At 41.9% G+C, this 20,501-nt stretch overlaps 1 protein-coding gene and 1 long non-coding RNA gene across 2 annotated transcripts in view; one reads left to right on the top strand and one right to left on the bottom strand.

The window, feature by feature from the left end:
• Positions 1-11,013: 11,013 nt before the first annotated feature.
• Positions 11,014-12,227, top strand: LOC149836778 (uncharacterized). Its single transcript, XR_016432058.1, has 2 exons — positions 11,014-11,170; positions 11,993-12,227. It is a non-coding gene; the product is annotated as an uncharacterized LOC149836778 (long non-coding RNA).
• A 4,030-nt stretch (positions 12,228-16,257) lies between these two features.
• Positions 16,258-20,501, bottom strand: part of LOC149836779 (nudix hydrolase 11-like) — a 34,565-nt gene continuing 30,321 nt past the window's right edge. Inside the window, exons 3-4 of the mRNA XM_090007117.1 lie at positions 17,414-17,533; positions 16,258-16,534 (exon numbers count right to left, since the gene is read on the bottom strand). Coding sequence (XP_089863243.1) covers positions 16,364-16,534; positions 17,414-17,533 — 291 coding nt within the window. The 3' untranslated portion in view covers positions 16,258-16,363. The remainder of the gene's footprint in view (positions 16,535-17,413; positions 17,534-20,501) is intronic.

A 20,501-nucleotide genomic window follows, 5' to 3' on the forward strand; every position in this document is an offset into this window, starting at 1 on the left:
GCTGAAGGAGTTGCGCAGACAGCTAGACGAGATGTTGGACGCAGGCATTGTTCGTCCATTAAAAGATTCATTTGGTGCCCAGTCCTTTTTCAGATGAAACATGATGGCTCTAAACGGTTATGTGTGGATTACCGTGCTTTGAACAAGGTCACGGTGAAGAACAAGTATCCATTGTCATTGATAGCAGACTTGTTCGATCAGCTAGGTAGTGCCCATATCTTTTTCAAGCTAGATCTGCGATCGGGTTACTAGCAAGTGAGGATTGCTGAAAGTGATGAGCCGAAAACAACTTGTGTCACCCGCTATGGTGCTTACGAATTTCTAATAATGTCATTCGGGCTGACAAATGCTCCAGCCACGTTTACGACTTTAATGAACCAAATCTTCTACCCTTACTTAGACAAGATTGTGGTAGTCTACTTGGATGATATCATGATTTACAGCAACAACATGGAGGAACATGTCGGACACTTGCAAATAGTGTTTCAGGTGCTGAAGAAGAATGACCTCTGTGTCAAATGAGATAAGTGCTTCTTCGGGCAGGAGGAGATTAGCTTCCTTGGCCATGTTGTGGGGCGTGGCGTGCTGCGTATGGATGGGCAGAAGATAAGGATCATCCAGGAATGGGTTCCGCCAAGCAAAGTGCCAGAATTGTGGTCATTCCTCGGGTTGGCAAACTATTATCGACGTTTCATCGAAGGTTATTCTCTCATTGTTGCGCCCCTCACATATTTGTTAAAGAAGAATCGGGTATAACTCTGGACAGGAGCGTGCCAAGATGCCTTTGATGGCTTGAAAAAAGCTTTAGTGAGGAAACCAGTGCTGCGACTGCCTGATCATTCGAGACCATTTGAAGTCCACACAGATGCCTCAGACTTTGCCATTGGCAGAGTTATTATGCAAGATGGCCATCTGATCGCATATGAGAGTCGTAAGCTGAAAGATGCAGAAAGGCGTTACACAGTGCATGAACGTGAGATGATCGTCATTGTGTATTGCCTCAGGACCTGGCGACACTACCTTTTGGGTGCTGAGTTCGTCATCAAGATGAACAATGTGGCCACGAGCTATTTTCAAACGCAGAAGAAGTTGACGCCTAAGCAAGCTCGATGGCAGATGTTTTTGACTGAGTTGGACTTTGCCTTGGAGTATAAGGTTGGAAAGACCAATGTTGTGGCGGACGCCCAGAGCCGCAATGCTGAATTGGCAGTTGTGCGTGTGGGGCCTTCCGAAGTGCATTTGGAGGGCGCATTGCTGAGCCGCATCCCCGAAGGTACGCAGTAGTACCTGATAGTACAACACCTTGTTTCCTTAGCGCATACAGAGAAGACTCGGCGATTTTGGCTACAAGATGGACTCCTCATCACCAAAGGGGGACGCATCTTTGTGCCGCGGTGGGTAAGCCTCCGCCGAGAATTGCTGAAGAAGTGCCATGATACACTATGGGCCAGCCATCCTGGTTAGGAGCAGACCTTAGCACTCCTTGAGCGCGGCTACTATTGGCCGCAGATGAGGAACGATGTTGAGGGGTATATGCAAACATGTCTCATCTGCCAGCAAGATAATGGGACAAACCAAAAGGTTGCCGGTCTCCTTGAGCCTCTACCAATTCCAGAACGTCCTTGGGATAGCATCTCTATGGACTTTATTGTTACTCTGCCAAAGGTAGAGGGCATCAGTTCTATTTTGGTCGTGGTGGATCGTTTCTCAAAGTATGCCACCTTCATCCCAGCTTCCAAGGAGTGCCCTGCAGAGAAGACTGTAGAGTTGTTCGTAAAGCATGTGGTGAAGCACTGGGGCATACCAAAGAGCATTGTGAGTGATCGCGATGCTCGCTTCACGGGTAAGTTCTGACGTGAAGTATTTCAGCTACTTAGCTCTGATTTGCTATTTTCAACAAGCTTCCATCCGCAAATAAATGGGCAGACAGAGAGCATCAACGGGATACTGGAGCAGTACCTTAGGCACTTTGTTAGTGCCAATCAAAAAAATTGGGTGAAGCTCCTTGATGTGACACAGTTTTGTTATAATCTGCAGAAGAGCGAGTCTTTCGGCCACAGTCTGTTTGAGATAGTCATGGGGCAGCAGCCACTGACCCCGCACACTCTTGCTGCACAAGAAAAGAGAAGGTCATCTGTCACCAATCAGTTTGTTCGCGACTGACACGAGCAAAATGAGTTAGCGAAGACATTCTTACACAAAGCGGCAAAGAGAATGAAGAAGTGGGCGGACAAACACTGTCGACCCGTAGGGTTCCAAGTTGGGGACCAAGTGTTGGTGAAATTATATCCTGATCGCACAGGCATCTTCCGCGGGCGGCACCGCAGACTACTGAGAAAGTATGAGAGACCCTTCACCATCACAAAGAAGGTGGGCAAGCTGGCATACAAGCTGGAATTGCCCCCAGACTTCAAGGTGCACCCGGTGTTCCACGTGTGCAACCTCAAGCAGTTCCATCCAGATGATAGAGACCCGGAACACAGTGTGTCACAACGTGCTCCCATCATGCAAAGGGCCCCGGCAGCATAACGGGTCGAGAAGCACCTCAGTCAGATCCTTCGCCACAAGGTCAACTACTTGGGGCAAGCAAAGAAATACTTGGTACAGTGGGAGGAAATAGTGGAACCAACGTGGGAGCCTGCATTTCGAATGAACAGCCGCTACCCGACTGAAGTTAGGGCTTACTACAAAATAGATGGCGCCGAGGATGGCACATGATTTGATGGGGGGAGCATATTCCCTTGCGACTTACAGTGTACAGTTGCGCTTAGAGTCTGTTTTTCTTTTGTTGAGTCTGATGTAAGTTGTCCGGTTCAGGTGAATCAATACCTCGAAGGGACAGCTCGTATACTTGAACTGTAATCGCTTGCGGGCAAAATTGTGAATGAAGTAAATGCGTTGAGCTTTCTTTTGTTCACCCTCGTTGTGATTGTTTCTTGTGATTGCAATTCCTCTCCCTTTATTCTCTCTTGCACTCTGACACTACAAGAAAATTGTTAATTAGCGACGGAAATTAGCGACGGATTTTTCCCGTCGCTACTTAGCGACAGATTAGCTAGAGATAGAATCTGTCGCTAATTTGCGACGGATTAGCGAGGAAACGACTTTTATCGCTAATCTGTCGCTACTTAGCGACGGATTAGCGACTGCATGTTTTTGTCGCTACTTTTAATTACAAGAACACCATTTTAGCGACGGATTTAGAGAGGGAACTCTGTCGTCGCTAATCCGTCGCTAATTAGCGACGGAGTAGCGACAGAATATATTCCGTCGCTTTTTTGGTATTTGGGTTTCGCGACGGCTTAGCGACGGAATTTTTCCGTCGCTAAGCCGTCGCTAAATGTCGCGTAAATCCCTAATCCCATCCCTCTTTCTCTTTTCCCTGTTTCGCTGTATTGCTCCCTCCCGCCGCCCGTCGGCTCTCGCCACCGTCCGGCCACCGCCGCTCGCCAGCCGCCGCTCCCCGTCCACCGCTCGCCAGCCGGCGCTCGCCAGCTGCCGCTCCCCGTCAACCTCCCGCCACCGTCCGGCAAAGCGCAGGTAATATTCTTCTTCTTCTTCTTCTTCTTCTTCTTCTTCTTCTTCTTCTTCTTCTTCTTCTTCTTCTTCTAAACGCAGGGGGTACGCCCCTTCCCTGCCGGAAACGCAGGGGGTTTAACCCCCTGCCGTGCTTTCCGGCAGGGGGGGTCGACCCCCTGCCGGAAAGGCATGGGGGGTCGACCCCCTGCCGAAAAGGCATGGGGGGTCGACCCCCTGCCGAAAACGCATGGGGGGTCGACCCCCCTGCCGTAAAGGCACAGCAGGGGGTCAACCCCCCATGCCGGAACTGCCTTTCCGGCAGGGGGTTTAACCCCCTTCTCTGCCGGAAAGGCAGGGGGTTTAACCCCCTGCCGTGCTTTCCGGCAGGGGGGGTCGACCCCCTGCGTTATGCTGCCTAAGTGACTTGTCAAAAAAAAATTCTGTTTTTGAATGCCTATGCTGCCTATATGAATCGTTTGAAAAATAAAATCTGTAGTAGGAATAACATGCTGCCGATGTGTATTGCTTTTGAAAAAAACAATCTGTTATGAGATATATTATGCTGTCTATGTGAATTGGTTTCAAAAAAATCTGTTTTTTAATGCATATGCTGCCTATGTAAATCAGTTTGAAAAAAAAATCTTTAGTAGGAATACTATGTTGCCTATGTGTTTGTTTTTAGAAAAAAAATTTGTTATGAGATACCTACGTTGCCTATGTGATCTGTTTTGAAAAGAATTTTTGTTATGGATACCTATGCTGCCCATGTGATCTCTTTTAAAAAAAAAAAAAGTTATTATGTGATCCCTATGTTGTCCATGTGATTAGCTTGAAAAAAAAATTGTAATATGTGTATATAAGATGTCCATATGGTTTTAAGTGTAGTTTGCATATATGTTGTCCATATGGATTTTAAGTTGAAATTTTTTTGTAATGTATATATACAAGTTGTCCATGTTGTTCAATTTGTTAGTTTGTTAATGTCTACTGGTAGTTAGTTTTACTTCAATTTGTTTTCTTGAAATCGGGTTAGTTAGAGTATTTCAATCTATTAGTCTTTTATAATTATATTTTTCTTAGATAGATTGGTATTTAATGTTCTCACAATCAGTTAGTTAGATTAGGGCTATTTGAATTCTTTATGATAGTGGTGGTTAAACGGAGTTCACATCTTTTCTAGTAAACTAATTGATTGATTTACTATTCCTTTGCTAAGTAGTTCAGATTAGAAATTGTCTATGACTTTATGTTAGTCGACTGGTTCAACATGTTATAGCTGGTTTGTTAAATTAGCATCTTCTAGTTAGATTTGGCTTAACATATATACTATTTTTCTTTTCTCTTCTTTCAATTAGTTAGAGTTGTTTTAATTTGTTTTAATTTTTTTAGTTAGTGTTTCATCTTGTTTCATGATTAGTTAGTTTGTTACTTAATTTGTTTTGTTTTTGTGCAGATTTTTCAACGGAACCAACTCGTGCTCGGCCACCTGTGGTAAGTAAATGACAAAAACAATGCAAATCGGGTAAATACCCGTGGTGAGTAAGTGATGCAAACGTATCACATGTTATTTAATTTATTGAATGCAGCACTTTATTGTTCACACACTCACTTAGTTGTTGATATCTAGGACTGCTTTGTTGGAGTTCGGAGATCATGCTGAGCATGATTTTAATGTAGAAATATGGAAGTGTTCTTATTTTTGGAGTACGGAGTCCATGCTAAGCATGGTAGTAGTTAGTGAGATATTGAAGTGTGTTTGCTGCAGGTACATGTTTGCCATTTATTTGATATGAATGATTATGATATATTGCAATGTTTGATGTAATTGTATCCATGCTTGCATGTAGTTACTTTCAATTTGATTTTGACTTCCATGTGAAATTTTATAATAAAAGCATGCTTCAAATGATTGTATCATGTCATTAATAGTTTGCACATGAAAATATTAAGTTATCAATGCATGCATCAAAATTCTTGTTATTGTTTGACATAGTATATTGCATGATAAATTTGATATTTTCTTCATCGTCGCATTCTGATTGTTTTTTTCTTAATTCGTTAGGATACTATTCGTAACATCATACGACAGAATGACTGCAAACCGTGAATGGATGTACCGTAGGATAGTGGACAATGAGTTATCGCATGAATATATGGATGGTGTCGATAGTTTTATTGAATTTGCAACGGCGAGTGTCAGTACGGTAGATCCCACAGGTCGGATTAGGTGTCCCTGCAAGATTTGTAAGAATAATCGATTTGTAGAACCTCATGGCGTTAGACATCACCTATACAGGAAGGGTTTTGTGAGTGATTATCAGAACTGGGCATTTCATGGAGAAGAATTTAGAAACGATTTTGATGCACGGGTGAATGTGGTGCACGATAATCCATATACGAATTTGATATTTGATGCTGCAGGAACAGAACTGGGTTCTGCTATGAGTTCTAGTGATGTAAGAACTGTCGTAGATGAAGAATCACCAAACGATGCAGCTAGTAGATTTTATGATTTACTTAAAGATGCTGATGAGCCACTTTGGAACGGTTGTGAGAGTCACACTATCTTGTCTGCAGTTCTTCAACTAATGAATTTGAAGTCCGAGTATAATTTGAGTCAATCATGTTTTGACCGTTTATGCATGATTGTGAAGAGTATGTTGCCTAAAGATGAGAAATTGCCACAAAATTTCTATCGTGCGAAAGTTATGGTCAACGCTCTAGGTATGGGTTACAAAAAGATTGATGCTTGTCCAAATCACTGCATGTTGTATTTCAAGGAGCAGGAAAACGACATATCATGCCCGTCATGTGGGCATCCTCGGTTCAAGCCAAAGACAAGAGGCAATGGTAGCACGAGATCAAAGGAAGTTTCATACAAGTCGCTCCGCTACTTTCCTATCACTCCTAGATTGCAGCGATTGTATATGTCTTCAAAGACAGCTAAACACATGAGATGGCATGCAAATAAAGTTCGACACGATGAAAACAAGATCACGCATCCTGTTGACGCTGAAGCTTGGAAGCACTTTGATCGTACTCATCAGAACTTCGCAATGGAAGTGCGAAATGTTAGACTCGGTCTATGTACAGATGGATTTAATCCATTTGGGGGTAGATCAACTTCATACTCATGCTGGCCAGTATTTGTAACTCCATACAACCTTCCACCAAGCTTGTGTATGAAACGTCCAAATCTTTTCTTGTCTCTGTTGATCCCTGGTCCGACCTCACCTGGCCAAAATCTTGATGTATATCTAAGGCCATTGATTGATGAATTAAAAGTACTGTGGGATGACGGTGTTACCACGTATGATGCCCACAAAAAACAAAATTTCAACATGAAGGCCGCTGTTCTATGGACAATCAGAGACTTCCCTGCATATGGTATGTTATCTGGTTGGAGCACACATGGGAGGTTGGCTTGTCCGTACTGCATGGAGGATTCCAAAGCTTTTAGATTGAGGCATGGAAGGAAGCCTTGCTGGTTTGATTGCCATCGTCGATTTCTACCCAGCGATCATCCGTTCCGACGTCAAAAGAATGCATTTACAGCAGACACAACTGAAATGGAAGGTCCATCCTCAAGATTGTCTGGCATAGAGATTTTAAGAAGATTGCAATACTTTCCAGATGTATTAACAGATGCCCGCAGTTCTACACCCTTCCGTGGATTTGGGAAGGAACACAATTGGACGAAAAAATCTATTTTTTGGGAACTACCGTATTGGCCGACCCTATTGATACGACATAATTTGGATGTGATGCATGTAGAGAAAAATGTGTTTGATAATGTGTTCAATACAGTAATGAATATTAAAAGAAAAACGAAGGATAATCCGAAGGCCCGTATGGATTTAAAATTAATATGTAAAAGACCAGAATTGGAACTCAAAGAGTATAATGGCAAAGTACTGAAACCAAAGGCGAAGTACGTGCTCGGACCTGATCAAATAAAACATGTATGTCAATGGTTGAGACAACTGAGATTTCCAGATGGATATGTCTCTAACATTGCTCGGGCTGTGAAGATTGACGATGGACAGTTATATGGGTTGAAGAGCCATGATTGTCATATCTTTATGCAACGATTGATACCCCTAGCATTCCATGATATGTTAGACAAACCTATATGGGGGGTATTGTCTGAGTTGAGCGGATTTTTCAGAACATTGTGCGCATCGGAGGTCATTGTATCAGATGTAAAGAATCTCGAGGACTCTGTCATCACCACTGTTTGTCTGTTAGAAAAGATATTTACGCCAGCATTTTTCGATGTTATGGAACATTTGATCATACATTTGCCATATGAACTAAGGGTTGGTGGCCCTGTGCAATATCGATGGATGTACCCATTTGAAAGGTATATGTTTTTTTATATTTGTCTCTTTAATGACAGATATTTAAAATTTGAAATGTATATTCTTGTCAGATGCATGTTCGACCTAAAAAAAAAGGTTCGTAATAAAGCAAGAGTAGAAGGCTCTATTTGTGAGGCGTACACTTTAGAAGAGATTTCAAATTTCTCATCTATGTACTTCGAACCTCATATTTCAACACGTTACACATGCCCGCCCCGTAACGATGATGGAGAACAAGTAACTGTAGCTGACAAGCTGTCGATATTTCAACGACTTGGGCATGCATTTGGTAGTTGCCGATCAAGGCTATTGACAGATCGAGAGCAAGATGCAGCACACATCTATATTCTTTTTAATTGTTCAGCGATCGACCCATACATCGAGTAAGTATATGTATATGCAACTCAATTATAAATCCTTTTATGTTCTATATGTGGATACATGGCTCGGTAATATAAGTATTTGTGGTTTGCAGACGATTTGATCTGGAGTTGCAAAGCAAAGTTTCACATCTCACTAATGCAGAAGTACAAAAAGAACGTGAAACTAAGTTTGTGGAGTGGTTGAAACAGTTGGTAAAGAAGCTAACATAAATTTTGTACTTATAAACAACACTAAGTTACTTAATTGATCGTGATCACAATAATTGTTTATGTCTGTGCGTAGGTTCGCCATGGTGATGTTAAAGATCAAGGAATATGTGATTTAGAAAATGGTCCGACCAAAGTTGTGCAATGCTACAACGGGTATATCGTAAATGGTTATCAATTCCATACAAAAGACTACGGTATAAACAAATCAATGATAAATAGTGGCGTGTGTGTCAAGGGTAGCAGCTACGGTGAAAATGAACATGATTACTACGGTGTTATAGAGGAAATAATGGAGTTGACTTACTTAGGCATGAATAACAGGGTTACGGTATTCAAGTGTCATTGGTTTGATCCAACTGCAACAAGACTCGACAAAGCTTCAGGCATTGTGGAGGTGAATCATAAATCCAGGTTTGGAACATATGAACCATTCATATTAGCCTCGCAAGCTCAACAAGTTTATTATACTTCATATCCGAGTATAAAAAAGTCAGATAGAAATGAATGGTGGGCAGTTTGCAAGGTGAAATCCAAACTATACCCCGAGTATGATCAGTTATAAGAAGATGAGTTAGCTGAAGACAGTGATTACTATCAATCAGATGATGTCTGTGACTTCGCTTATGGTCACGATGTTGCGCATGATATGCATGTCATATCTCCATTGACTGATGAAACATTCATAGAGGAATGTGATCCAAATGATGTACCAAGTGGATGGGCAAACAATGATGAAGAAGAAGAAGAAGAAGAAGAAGAAGAAGAAGAAAGTCAAACTAGTGACGAGGAAGAATTCTCAAGCTAGTGAGCAAAATCTTATACTACAAACCTCTATTTAAATGCATTGTAATACTTGACGTGAGTTGTATTGCAATACTTGGTGTGAATGATTAAAAATTTTATTTCAATGTATTGTAATACTTGATACGAATGATTCGAATGCATTGTAATACTTGATGTGAATGATTTCAATTATCTGAATGTATTATAATTTATGCAATTAACGAATGATTTGAATTAGTGCAATACTTGATGTCAATGATTTGAATTATTTGAATGCATTGCAATGCTTGATGTGAATGACTTGAATGCATTGTAATACTTGATGTGAATTATTTGAATGTATTGTATGACATATGTTATTTGTTAGAATATGGTTCGTGGAGGTTATAGTGGTCGCTCATCCAGTAGTAGCCAGGCTCAACCTTCATCTTCACGGGCTCCTGTGATAGGTATATCATATAACTAATTAGATGCTTGATTAGTTCAAATGCACATTCTGAGAACTTGGTGTGTATTTTTTTACAGATGATGTTGCGTCTGTACACGACCCACCTACACCAGTTGATCGCACAAGTCAACAGCCAACACAGGAAACAGGGTCTTCACAGGCTGGCACAAGAAGACTCATTCGAATAGTGTATATCGATAATCGACCGTAAGTATTTTGTTTTCAATTATTGTATATCTTTTAAATATTTTATATTGATATTTACTGTGTAACAATTCATGTGCAGCACGAGGTTTGAGCCACAAGAAGTAGTACGGGAGATTAGGAATTCACTTCTTCAACATCTACCAGGACCAGTTGCTCAATGGAAAGAGTATCCAAAGGAGGTATTAGACAGATTGTGGTCCTTATTTATGGTATACAGTTGTTCCTCATAGTTAATGTGTTTCATATTTAATTTATTTAAGCAATGTCTACTAACTTTCTGAAAATATTTGTAGGCTTCGAATCGCTTTGCAACTACGGTGGAAGAAAATGATGCAAGGAAGGTGTGGCAGAAGGTGGCTGCCAATCGATTTGCAGACATGCTGCACACTATGAAGACTGCAGCAAAAAAAGCATCTGGCGTAGTAGATGATCCATTACTGTGGAAGGGCCATGGTCCTATTACTATCAGGAGAGATTACTGGGATGAAATGTGCGATATGTGGGCGGGAGATGCATTTAAAAATCGCTCTGCGAAGGCTTCACAAAATCGATCGAAGATGCCCGAAGCCCATCTACACACAGGTGGATCTAAGACATTTGGGAGCCACCTAAAGAAAATGGTAACTCATCAATATATAATATTAATTTTATAAGTATAGTTGCAAATTTGTGTACTAAATCTTTTGTCATTTAACTTCGCAGGAAGCAGAAAAAGGAGGCAGTGTACCATATAAGGATGTGTTTGTAGAAACACATAAACGGAAGACCACGGGAGTCTTCGTATCAGAGAAGGCGAGAACGACAACGGTATGTATTAATTCTATTAATAATCATTGCAATATATATGCAAGTCATCATAATGTTATCATTAATTATTAATGAATACTTTAAACATTATTTTGTAGGAGGCATATGAGCAACAAATGGTAGAGCGATATGGTGAAGACGCTACTCAGCATCCATCATTTGATCCTACAGCATGGGTGACTGCAGCAGGTGAACCCAAAAAAGGTCGCGTGTTCGGGTTTGGGAGTAATATGAACACTTCACCAGTTATTGGTTCTTCCAGTTACGGCTCACCAACTTCTTGCGCCGACATAAGCTCCAAGCAGCCGACTATTCTTTCCGGTGATGATATACGCGAGATCATTAATGAATCACTGAATAACTACTTCCAATACACCGTCGCCCCCTTTCTCCGAAATGAGATCAAGGCCGCTGTTCAGGATAGGGGATCTTCGATTCCAGGTCCCTCTCAGGTATAATCACATATATAGTTTTTTTGACTATCTTAAAGCACATTTGAGCATGGTAGAATCACATATAGAGTTTTTCTAGATGCCTTAGAACACATATGAACATGCTATAGTCACATATTCAATTTTTTTACTGCCTTAGCACACATATGAGCATGATAGAATCACATATATATATATTTAATTTTTTGTCTGTCTTAAAGCACATATGAGCATGATAGAATCACATATAAAGTTTTTTTGATTGCATTAGAACACATAAGCATGCTATAATCACATATTCAGTTTTTTTACTGCCTAAGAACACATATGAGCATATTATAATCACATATTATGTTTTTTGACTGCCTTAGCACACATATGAACATGCTATAATAACATATAGAGTTTTTTAACTGCCTTAGAACACATATGAACATGTTATATATCATTTATGATAGAATCACATATAAAATTTTTGGCTTTGCCTGCCTTAGAGCACATATGAGCATGCTATATTCACATATTCAATTTTTTTACTGCCTTAGCACACATACGAGCATGATCGAATCACATATATAGTTTTTTGCCTGCCTTAAAGCACATCTGAGCATGGTAGAATCACATATAGAGTTTTTTTATATGCCTTAGAACACATATGAACATGCTATAATCACATATTCAATTTTTTGACTGCCTTAGCACACATATGAGCATGATAGAATCACATATAGAGTTTTTTTATTGCCTTAGATCACACATGAGCACATGATAGAATCACATATAGTGTGTAATTTATTTCATTATATTTTGTTTATCAATACTGACTGTTCTTTTCTTGTGTAGGCTGCTAGCGATAATCAGGGTAGTGGAGCTGAAGGGACAGATAAAGACAATGAACAAGAAGACGCACAAAATCTTGGCGATGATTAGAGGACTGTGTTGAAGAAGTTCTATTTTTTTTATTTTTCCTAATTGTAATTGTTGAATTGTAAATAATTAAACTTCTTAGTTTTAAGGTGGAACGATTAATTATTATAGATACTTGTTATATGAATTTTTTTGTGTGGTTTGTTTTTTATTTACAGGAAATATAAATTGTACAGGAAATATAAATTGTACAGTTCTCCGTAATTAATTTTTAAATAAATTTTTTTTGATTTTTTTTCGTTTTTGCGACGGATTAGCGACGGATGATTCCGTCGCTATTCATATTAATCTAGCGACGACTTAGCGACGGAATTAAATCCGTCGCCACGCCGTGGTCGCCGTTTAGTACCGGTGGATTGGCGACGGAATATAGCGCTCGTTATTCCGTCGCAATTAGCGACGGACTTGGCGACGGAATTATTCCGTCGCCAGTTAGCGTCGAAATATTCGCGACGTAAGCATACTGTCGCCGCGTTGTCGCTAATCCGTCGCTAACATGGTTAGCGACGGATTAGCGACGGAAGGTGGTCGTCGCTAATCTACTGCTTTGTTGTAGTGTGATTACAAGCTTCCGCGATCGGCAAGCGAGCTGACAAGTAGGCTTGCAGCGGTGTGAAGGACCGTTGCGCGGCGCTGGCCCATTGAAGGAAATAGGCCCGTGACAATACAAAAGAGTTCTCTTAATCCAAAAGGAAAACTATACATTGCTTCTATAAAGAAATGCTTAATACTTTCATCTTCCTCCAAGAACCCTCTTTTTTAAGCAACTTTCCTTGAAGTTTCTACAGACATGCCCATTAACAGTCAGCAAATCCTCATGACTAGGGAATGTGATAACTTCATTCAACAAAATCTTCAAGTGAAAAAGTTCACTCGCTTGTAGGAAAACAGTGTAAATTCGACCGATGACAAAATTTTGCTTTTGCTTCTGCCACAACTTTGCAGTCTTCACCCATATGTAATGTGGTGAGAAGTCTCGATATAAACAACGAACGACACTAGGGTTTTCTTTATTCACATAAAAAAAATGTCTGGTTTGACTCATCTTCTACAACCCACCTTAACCTAAATGACTCATATATGTGATTCTTTGCTGGTTAGGCAGGTAAATTAGGGGCTGGTATACTACCGCAGGCTTCTGGAGGTGAGATCCAGTGTGCATCTTGAAAGTTTTTTTCTTCATTCATACACGCCTTCTCTCTTTTAGATGATATCTCAATGTCAGCCTGATCATGGTCGTTGTATATATATGTACTTGTATAAATATTTAACATCATTTAATGTGTTACAAATCTCAATATTCATATGACAATTAGACTGCAGCAACTACGGATTGCAAGGTACGACCCACCTATTGTCCAAAACAATGCAGGACACCAATACATGCTTACCATCATCTCTGCACCTATAGATAGGGTACCTATCGCACGCTTGTGAAGTCCACTCAGAAAAGACTTTGGGATATCCATATTTACACAACTGCTTTCCAAGCACATGATCCATGCAAGGACATTGGGGATTTAAGGCACCACACGGACCATGAATCATGTACAGTATAACATATTTATACAAATACAGTTGTTTTGAAATGTCAGGTATCTTTGCACATACAATCTTGTTAAAATCTTAATTTGATTGAGGTTTATCCTCACCACCGTGAATATGAGGCAATCCTCTCTTTTGAAACTCCACAACCAATGCGTATGCAATGACAGTTTCAAACAACTTTTGCTTTATCACAAGTTCCATCCACTTTTTAAACTTAAAATAAAAAATCCATGCACATAAATCTGATTGCTCATACGATCGTTGACAACCAAGCAGTTTATTAGATATCTCAGTCCATCCACTATTACAGGTCATTGTAATAAACAAGTCAGGTTTTCCAATTTTGTAAACAATGGCCATGGCATCACACTATTTTGTATGCATATAATGCATGCGCGTGCCACCAATATAAGACTGGCAATATTATTTTTCTTTCAACTTTTAAAGCATTCACTTCTCCAAAACCTAGGGTATCTACCAAATATAGATAAAAGGAAGGGTATCGATTCCCCTTCAATGCGAACACCAGTAGTTGATTCAACTTCATAGGCCTCGTTTGGATGGCATATATAGCAAAACATGTCTTTAGAAGATTATGTTTTAACTAAAATCAAGTTTTTGGTCAACCAAGTTTACAGAAATTTAATTTTTTGGGCACGTGGAGGACAAAACCCATTTTAACTTTTATTTTCAACCACTTTTTGGGATATGAATATCCTGAAAATGAGTAGAAAAGTTAATGAAAATTAAAAATAGATCGGGTCATTCTTGAAATACCCACTGGTCAGGAAATGGTCATGACAATGCTGTCTACAATGGACGATATCGTCCGATTGATTTCTTACAATGGTTGATTAGGAAAAGGGCCAACGTCAGGAGCAAGTTCTTACAAATCTGGATTTTGAACAAAACACAGATTGTAGAATCTGGTTTAATCCAATTTCCAAATAAAACCAACCAATTTTTTATCAAGATTCCAGAATTTCAATCAATGGCAGTAGCTAGATTCCAGAACAAAACACAGATTAAGTACTTGGGGCTACCCCTACAAGTCAAGGCAACCTCTAAAACATCATGGGCATCGGTTGTTGACGAGGTGGGTCTTAAGCTTCAATCTTGGCGTGCCAGATATTTGTCTCTTGCAAGCAAAATTACTTTGATTAGGCAAGTTTTGTCAGTGATTTCGAAATTCTTTATGTCGGTTTGTGTCATGCCAGTCAACGTTGAGCAACAACTTAAGCGCGTCCTGTCAATTTTTTTGTGGCAAGGTGTAAATGGACCTTATAAAAAGCACTTGGTGGGATGGGACTCCATCATTATGCCAAAGACTATGGCTGACTTAGGAATTTTTACTTTGCGTAAAAAGAGTGTAGCATTGGCTGTGAAGCAGTGTTGGTTGGCTCATAATTCATAGGATGCATGTGCAAACTTCCTTCGACTGAAATATGGTCTAATCGATTCACTTGCTGTTCGTCGGGGGGCTCGTGGACCACACACATCGCATTTGAGGAAAATGTGGTTTAGGGCATTGCGTTTGTTTCTTGACAAAGATTTGGACGTGGGGGTAGACGGATCTTGGCTTCAATGGGCAGTCTCAATTGCGGGAGTTTTCCAAGTCCACAAGGTCTACCGTTCTCTTTTACCTACAAGTCCGAGTTGGATCCCCAAACATGCTTTATGGGCGAAGGGACCACCTCCGAGGACCAAGGTATTGGCTTGGTTGATTCTTCATGACCGGATACAAACCCATAACAATATCAAGATGATAAGGTTTCAGTTTCCCAGTTGGTGTGTGCTTTGTCGACAGGCTGAAGAAACCACACATCTTTTTTGGTCATGTAAAGTGTTTCGGGAATTGTTTTCTAAAACTTGGAGGGATCCATCAATTGTTGTGCGGGAGGGTTGCTTTGAGTTAGATCTTATCCTCGGCCCTACTATAATTAAAGTGGAGGACTATTTGGAGAGTCTAGTTATTTACAATATGGTGGTTCATATGGATGGCCATAAACAATGCTACTTTTCGGGATGTCCCGTTCAACCTTAATTGTTTGACTCATAGGGTCTTGGCTGATGTGTATGCTATCTTACGCATATATCTCAAAGACCTACCTTTGCCTCCAACTGATCCTCATCTAGATGTCTGTGGTCCTTGATGAGTTTTCTGTTTTGTGTTTGGGTTTTTCTGTTTGTGTAAATGGTGTTTTCATGTAGTGTTGTTGTATTTGTGCTTGTGGGACTCAATGCTTGGTTGAGTTTCACTTTTAAGTAATGTTGATCGCTTTTCGTCTCTCTCTCTTTCTCTTCTCTCTCTCTTTCATGCAACTTTGTTTGTGTGTGTATGTGTGCACGTGCACTTTGTTTGTTTCATGCAACTTTCATGGGAAAATGCTGACAATCTTGATGTAATCCTTCTCACCATGAATAAAACAAACAGCAAATCATTATGGTGGGAAAGTGTCATGCTGGTACAAGTTGACTCCAATTTTTTTACCACTTATCACTTTTTATGTATAAATCCTTTCATACTTCCCCAGAAAAACTTCCTCAGGAGAGGGCCGAGCTGAGAGTATTTTCTAAAAATCAGTGACTATTCTAAAAGCCTTTCCTTTACATGGAATGAAACAAACTAAAAGTGAACAACATAAACTTGTATGTATTGATAAAACAACCATTTCCATACTTAAATGAGTTGATCTTCTAGTGACTCAGGCCAAGCTATTTTCTTTGACAGTCAGATATCTATTGCTTAAAGTTGGGCTGCCGTTTGAAAACAAATGATGCAACTTGAATTAAGATCCTAGCCGTTAATCCCCATACCATGAACTCACCCTGCTCACTTTGAAAATCAAAATAATGAACCATAATCTTTGTTCCCATCCATTCCTTCTCCTCCCACCTCCTCTTTTCATCCTACACAAACAGAAAATCTATCGGTCATGATAACATATCAAACGAAACAATCTCTTTATTTTGAAAAGAAGCATTCTTGTTACTATTTATTTGATTTATAACATTCCAACGTGATGTTTCTATACATTTCATACAAATACTACAAAAACAAATGATGGCAAGGAGTTTGACACCACGAACACCAAAACAGGACCACAGTCAACGTGGCACCTCTAGCCTGTAGTTTTTTCCATTATTGAAAAGAAGACCGCTAGGCAGGCAATCTAGGTTCAAATCTCATGGGTATCACCCCTTGCGCCAAGCCGAAGTGTGGCGACTTCTCGGAGAAGGGGGTAAGCCCACAAAGTTTTATGCTGCTGAACAATAACCGCAAGTACGGCAGACGGAGCCAGTGTGACTAGGTCCTAAGTAGGGATGGCAATGGACCGGGTGGAGGACAAGGTCTCCACCCTTGTGCCGTCTCAAAATCCGAACCTCCATCTCCGCACGGGGATGGATTTTAACCTCCACCCCTGCCTCCATCCCCATTTCATGTTCTCCATCCCCAGTCCAAACGGGGGCGAGGTGGGGCGGGGCCCCATTTCCCCTCGGTCTAGTGTCATCCCTTAGAAGGATTGGGGATGGGGCAAGGCGGGGATTGAGACGGGGATGGGATGGGATGGGGTGGGGCGGGGGAAAGCATAAGTCCATCCCTGCCTCCATCCTCGCACGAGGATAGATTTTAACCTTCATCTCCGTTTCACGCCCTTCATCCCCGGTCCAAAAGGGGGCGAGGCGGGGTGGGTCTCCGCTTTCCCCCGGTCCACTGCCATCCCTAGTCCTAAGGGTGGTTTCTCCGTGTAAATACATAAAAAAAATGGAGAGAAGGATATAAAGGACCTTGAGAAACATTTCAAGGGGCACATCGAATATGGCATCCACTTCTGTTTTGTTTGCAGAGAGTTTGAAGGAATCCACACTAGAGAGCACACCAATCACTGGAACCACAGTAAGCATATGCTGCATGTCAACCGAATGAGCAATCATATCAAGGTAAGCTTCACATTATCATTTTCAATTCACTTCTTTCTATTTTTTAATTAAAAAATGTGCCTTTTTTCGATGATTTTTATTTTTACCACATCCTAACCACGGGATGTCACCATAATCGTCCAAAAATTAAATGAAGAATTACACATAATACAAATGCAATGTAGACCCCTTCTTCCCATAATCGACTCCCACAGGATGAGCGGGTGCCTTTAACTGGTGGGCTTAGCAGAAGTTGGGTGTCCGCGACCCCACTTGGGGTTTACCTCACAGGAGTCAGGCCAATTAATTAAGTGACCCGGTTCTCGGCGAGGTTTCTCATCATCATAAAAAAAAATGCAATGTAATGGCGGAGTCTATGAGCAGATTCAGAGATTGGCAGAGTATCTTGCAAAAGGTACTAGGCCCCAATCACCGACAGCTACACCGCGTTCCCTGAAAGCAGATCAGATCAGGACCATTTCAAGGTAACCAACTAAAAAACATCAGTCAAAACAATAGTGCCCAGTGTGGAGACTCGGCTCAGCATTAGGCTCGCGCCACACTACACACCAAGCAGTCATCAACCAACACCTCTAGACGAAGTACCACCTGCTCGCCGTAGGAGGAAAGTCTCTGTTAATCAGCAGGTCCCTAGCAAATGATTCTCTAAGCACTGTTAATCTCAGCTGCTCATGCCATGTTGCTGAGAAAAGTGCCTGCAGAAAGTAGCTACAAAACCAAAGCAGGTGAAGGGACGTTTCTGCATCCGCATCACAAAGGCAGCATACACCAGATGCACTCGCCCAGAAGAGGGTTCACTCCTACCCGTCAAACAAATTGAAGCCACCGTGAATTCCCGAAGCAGGTTATATGCCCCCCCCCAACAGGGCAGTTAGCTACATCTCATGTTCGGGGGGTTCCAAAGAGCACCACGTATGTAAGCATGTGCGTCTCGTATCCCCATGTTTGTCAGCATTATCCCACTAATAGTGTGAGACCACATGCACCCAGGCCCTTCGGTGGTCAATGGTACCAGCCCAGCCACGAACCTGGGCCATACTCGATGCCACAAACTAGAAAGTGGCCGGCACCCCCAGCTTGAGGACCATTCGGCCAGTGAGCAATGCAGCGCATACTTCATGTGAAAGTACAGTGCCAGGTGTCCTTTGTGCCCAATAGCCCACCACCACTTTGAGATCAAGGCTTCACTCTTCAATGCTTAAGCCGGCTGGTCTAGCACCCGGGACCAAGCTGTTAGGTGTAAGAAGGACGGTAGAGAGAATTCAAAGGAGAAACTGGGCTGTTTTGAAAGAGGTGGTCTTGATGAGGTGGAATAGTCCCACATTGCTTGTGCTTGAGATTTCTGAGGGCTTTATAAGCCACTTGAGAACTCTTACACTTGTTCCTGAGAACAAGGGAGTGGGATGACCACCACACACACACACGCGCGCGCGCGCGCCCGCCCGCCGTGCCGAGCCGGGCCGGGCCGGGCTCGGATTCGGGTTCGGGTTCGGGTAATTGGCCCTTTAGGGCCATATCCAATCAAGACAAGTATCTTTTTACCCAAAGTTTCTTTGGATTTGGATTCAGTTATGGGTTATGGGAATGGATAACGGGTCACGACTCCTCGTATTCCGTGCCCGTTATGACGCTTCGGATTCCGTAACGGGTCTCGATCTTTCGAAGACTGTTAACGGATCACGTCCCCTCGGATTCCGTAACGGGCTCCTTCCACGTTTCATAACCGTTCGTGGGTTATAAAAGCGTGGTCAGGGGTGGGGTTACGGGAGGACTGAGACAGACGATTTCTGAAGAAGCATTCTGCGATTTCCCTTCTCTCTCTCTTTTTCCTGTGAGTTATCCCGAAAGGGGTTGTTCTGCAACTGTGGTTCAAAGAGTCTGTTTTCGAAGGACGATCCGTCGGAGTGCACTGTTCGGTTCGTCGTGGCTATTGTATCCTGGGGGAAGGACGCCGGACCCTGATCTGCACAGTATGTGGGGGTGAATCTTCTCTAAGGGGAGTACTTTCGTACGCCTTAGCCTGATACATAAACTAAACATGTTCCTGTTGTTTGCTTTATGTTCTGTGCATATGTTTGTTATGCTGCCGTCTGGATTTTGGTCTGATGCGGTAAATGCCATGCTTGCTCCCTGTTACTGTTTCGGTCGCCTGTTAATCATGTTAATTACACTGATCTATTTCTTGATTTATTTCGTGTTTTATATCATGATGACGATTGTGAAACTGTGTGATCCAAAATATGATCCAACAGTAAGGACGGTAGAGAGAATTCAAAGGAGAAACTGGGCTGTTTTGAAAGAGGTGGTCTTGATGAGGTGGAATAGTCCCACATTGCTTGTGCTTGAGATTTCTGAGGGCTTTATAAGCCACTTGAGAACTCATACACTTGTTCCTGAGAACAAGGGAGTGGGATGACCACCACACACACACACGCGCGCGCGCGCACGCCCGCCCGCCGTGCCGTGCCGTGCCGAGCCGAGCCGGGCCGGGCTCGGATTCGGGTTCGGGTAATTGGCCCTTTAGGGCCATATCCAATCAAGACAAGTATCTTTTTACCCAAAGTTTCTTTGGATTTGGATTCGGTAACGGGTTATGGGAATGGATAACGGGTCACGACTCCTCGTATTCCGTGCCCGTTATGACGCTTCGGATTCCGTAACGGGTCTCGATCTTTCGAAGACCGCTAACGGATCACGTCCCCTCGGATTCCATAACGGGCTCCTTCCACGTTTCATAACCGTTCGTGGGTTATAAAAGCGTGGTCAGGGGTGGGGTTACGGGAGGACTGAGACAGACGATTTCTGAAGAAGCATTCTGCGATTTCCCTTCTCTCTCTCTTTTTCCTGTGAGTTATCCCGAAAGGGGTTGTTCTGCAACTGTGGTTCGAAGAGGCTGTTTTCGAAGGATGATCCGTCGGAGTGCACCGTTCGGTTC

The sequence above is a fragment of the Nuphar pumila genome, chromosome 5 (assembly GCF_984573655.1).
Source record: "Nuphar pumila chromosome 5, dmNupPumi1.hap1.1, whole genome shotgun sequence".
NCBI classification, from domain to species: domain Eukaryota; kingdom Viridiplantae; phylum Streptophyta; class Magnoliopsida; order Nymphaeales; family Nymphaeaceae; genus Nuphar; species Nuphar pumila.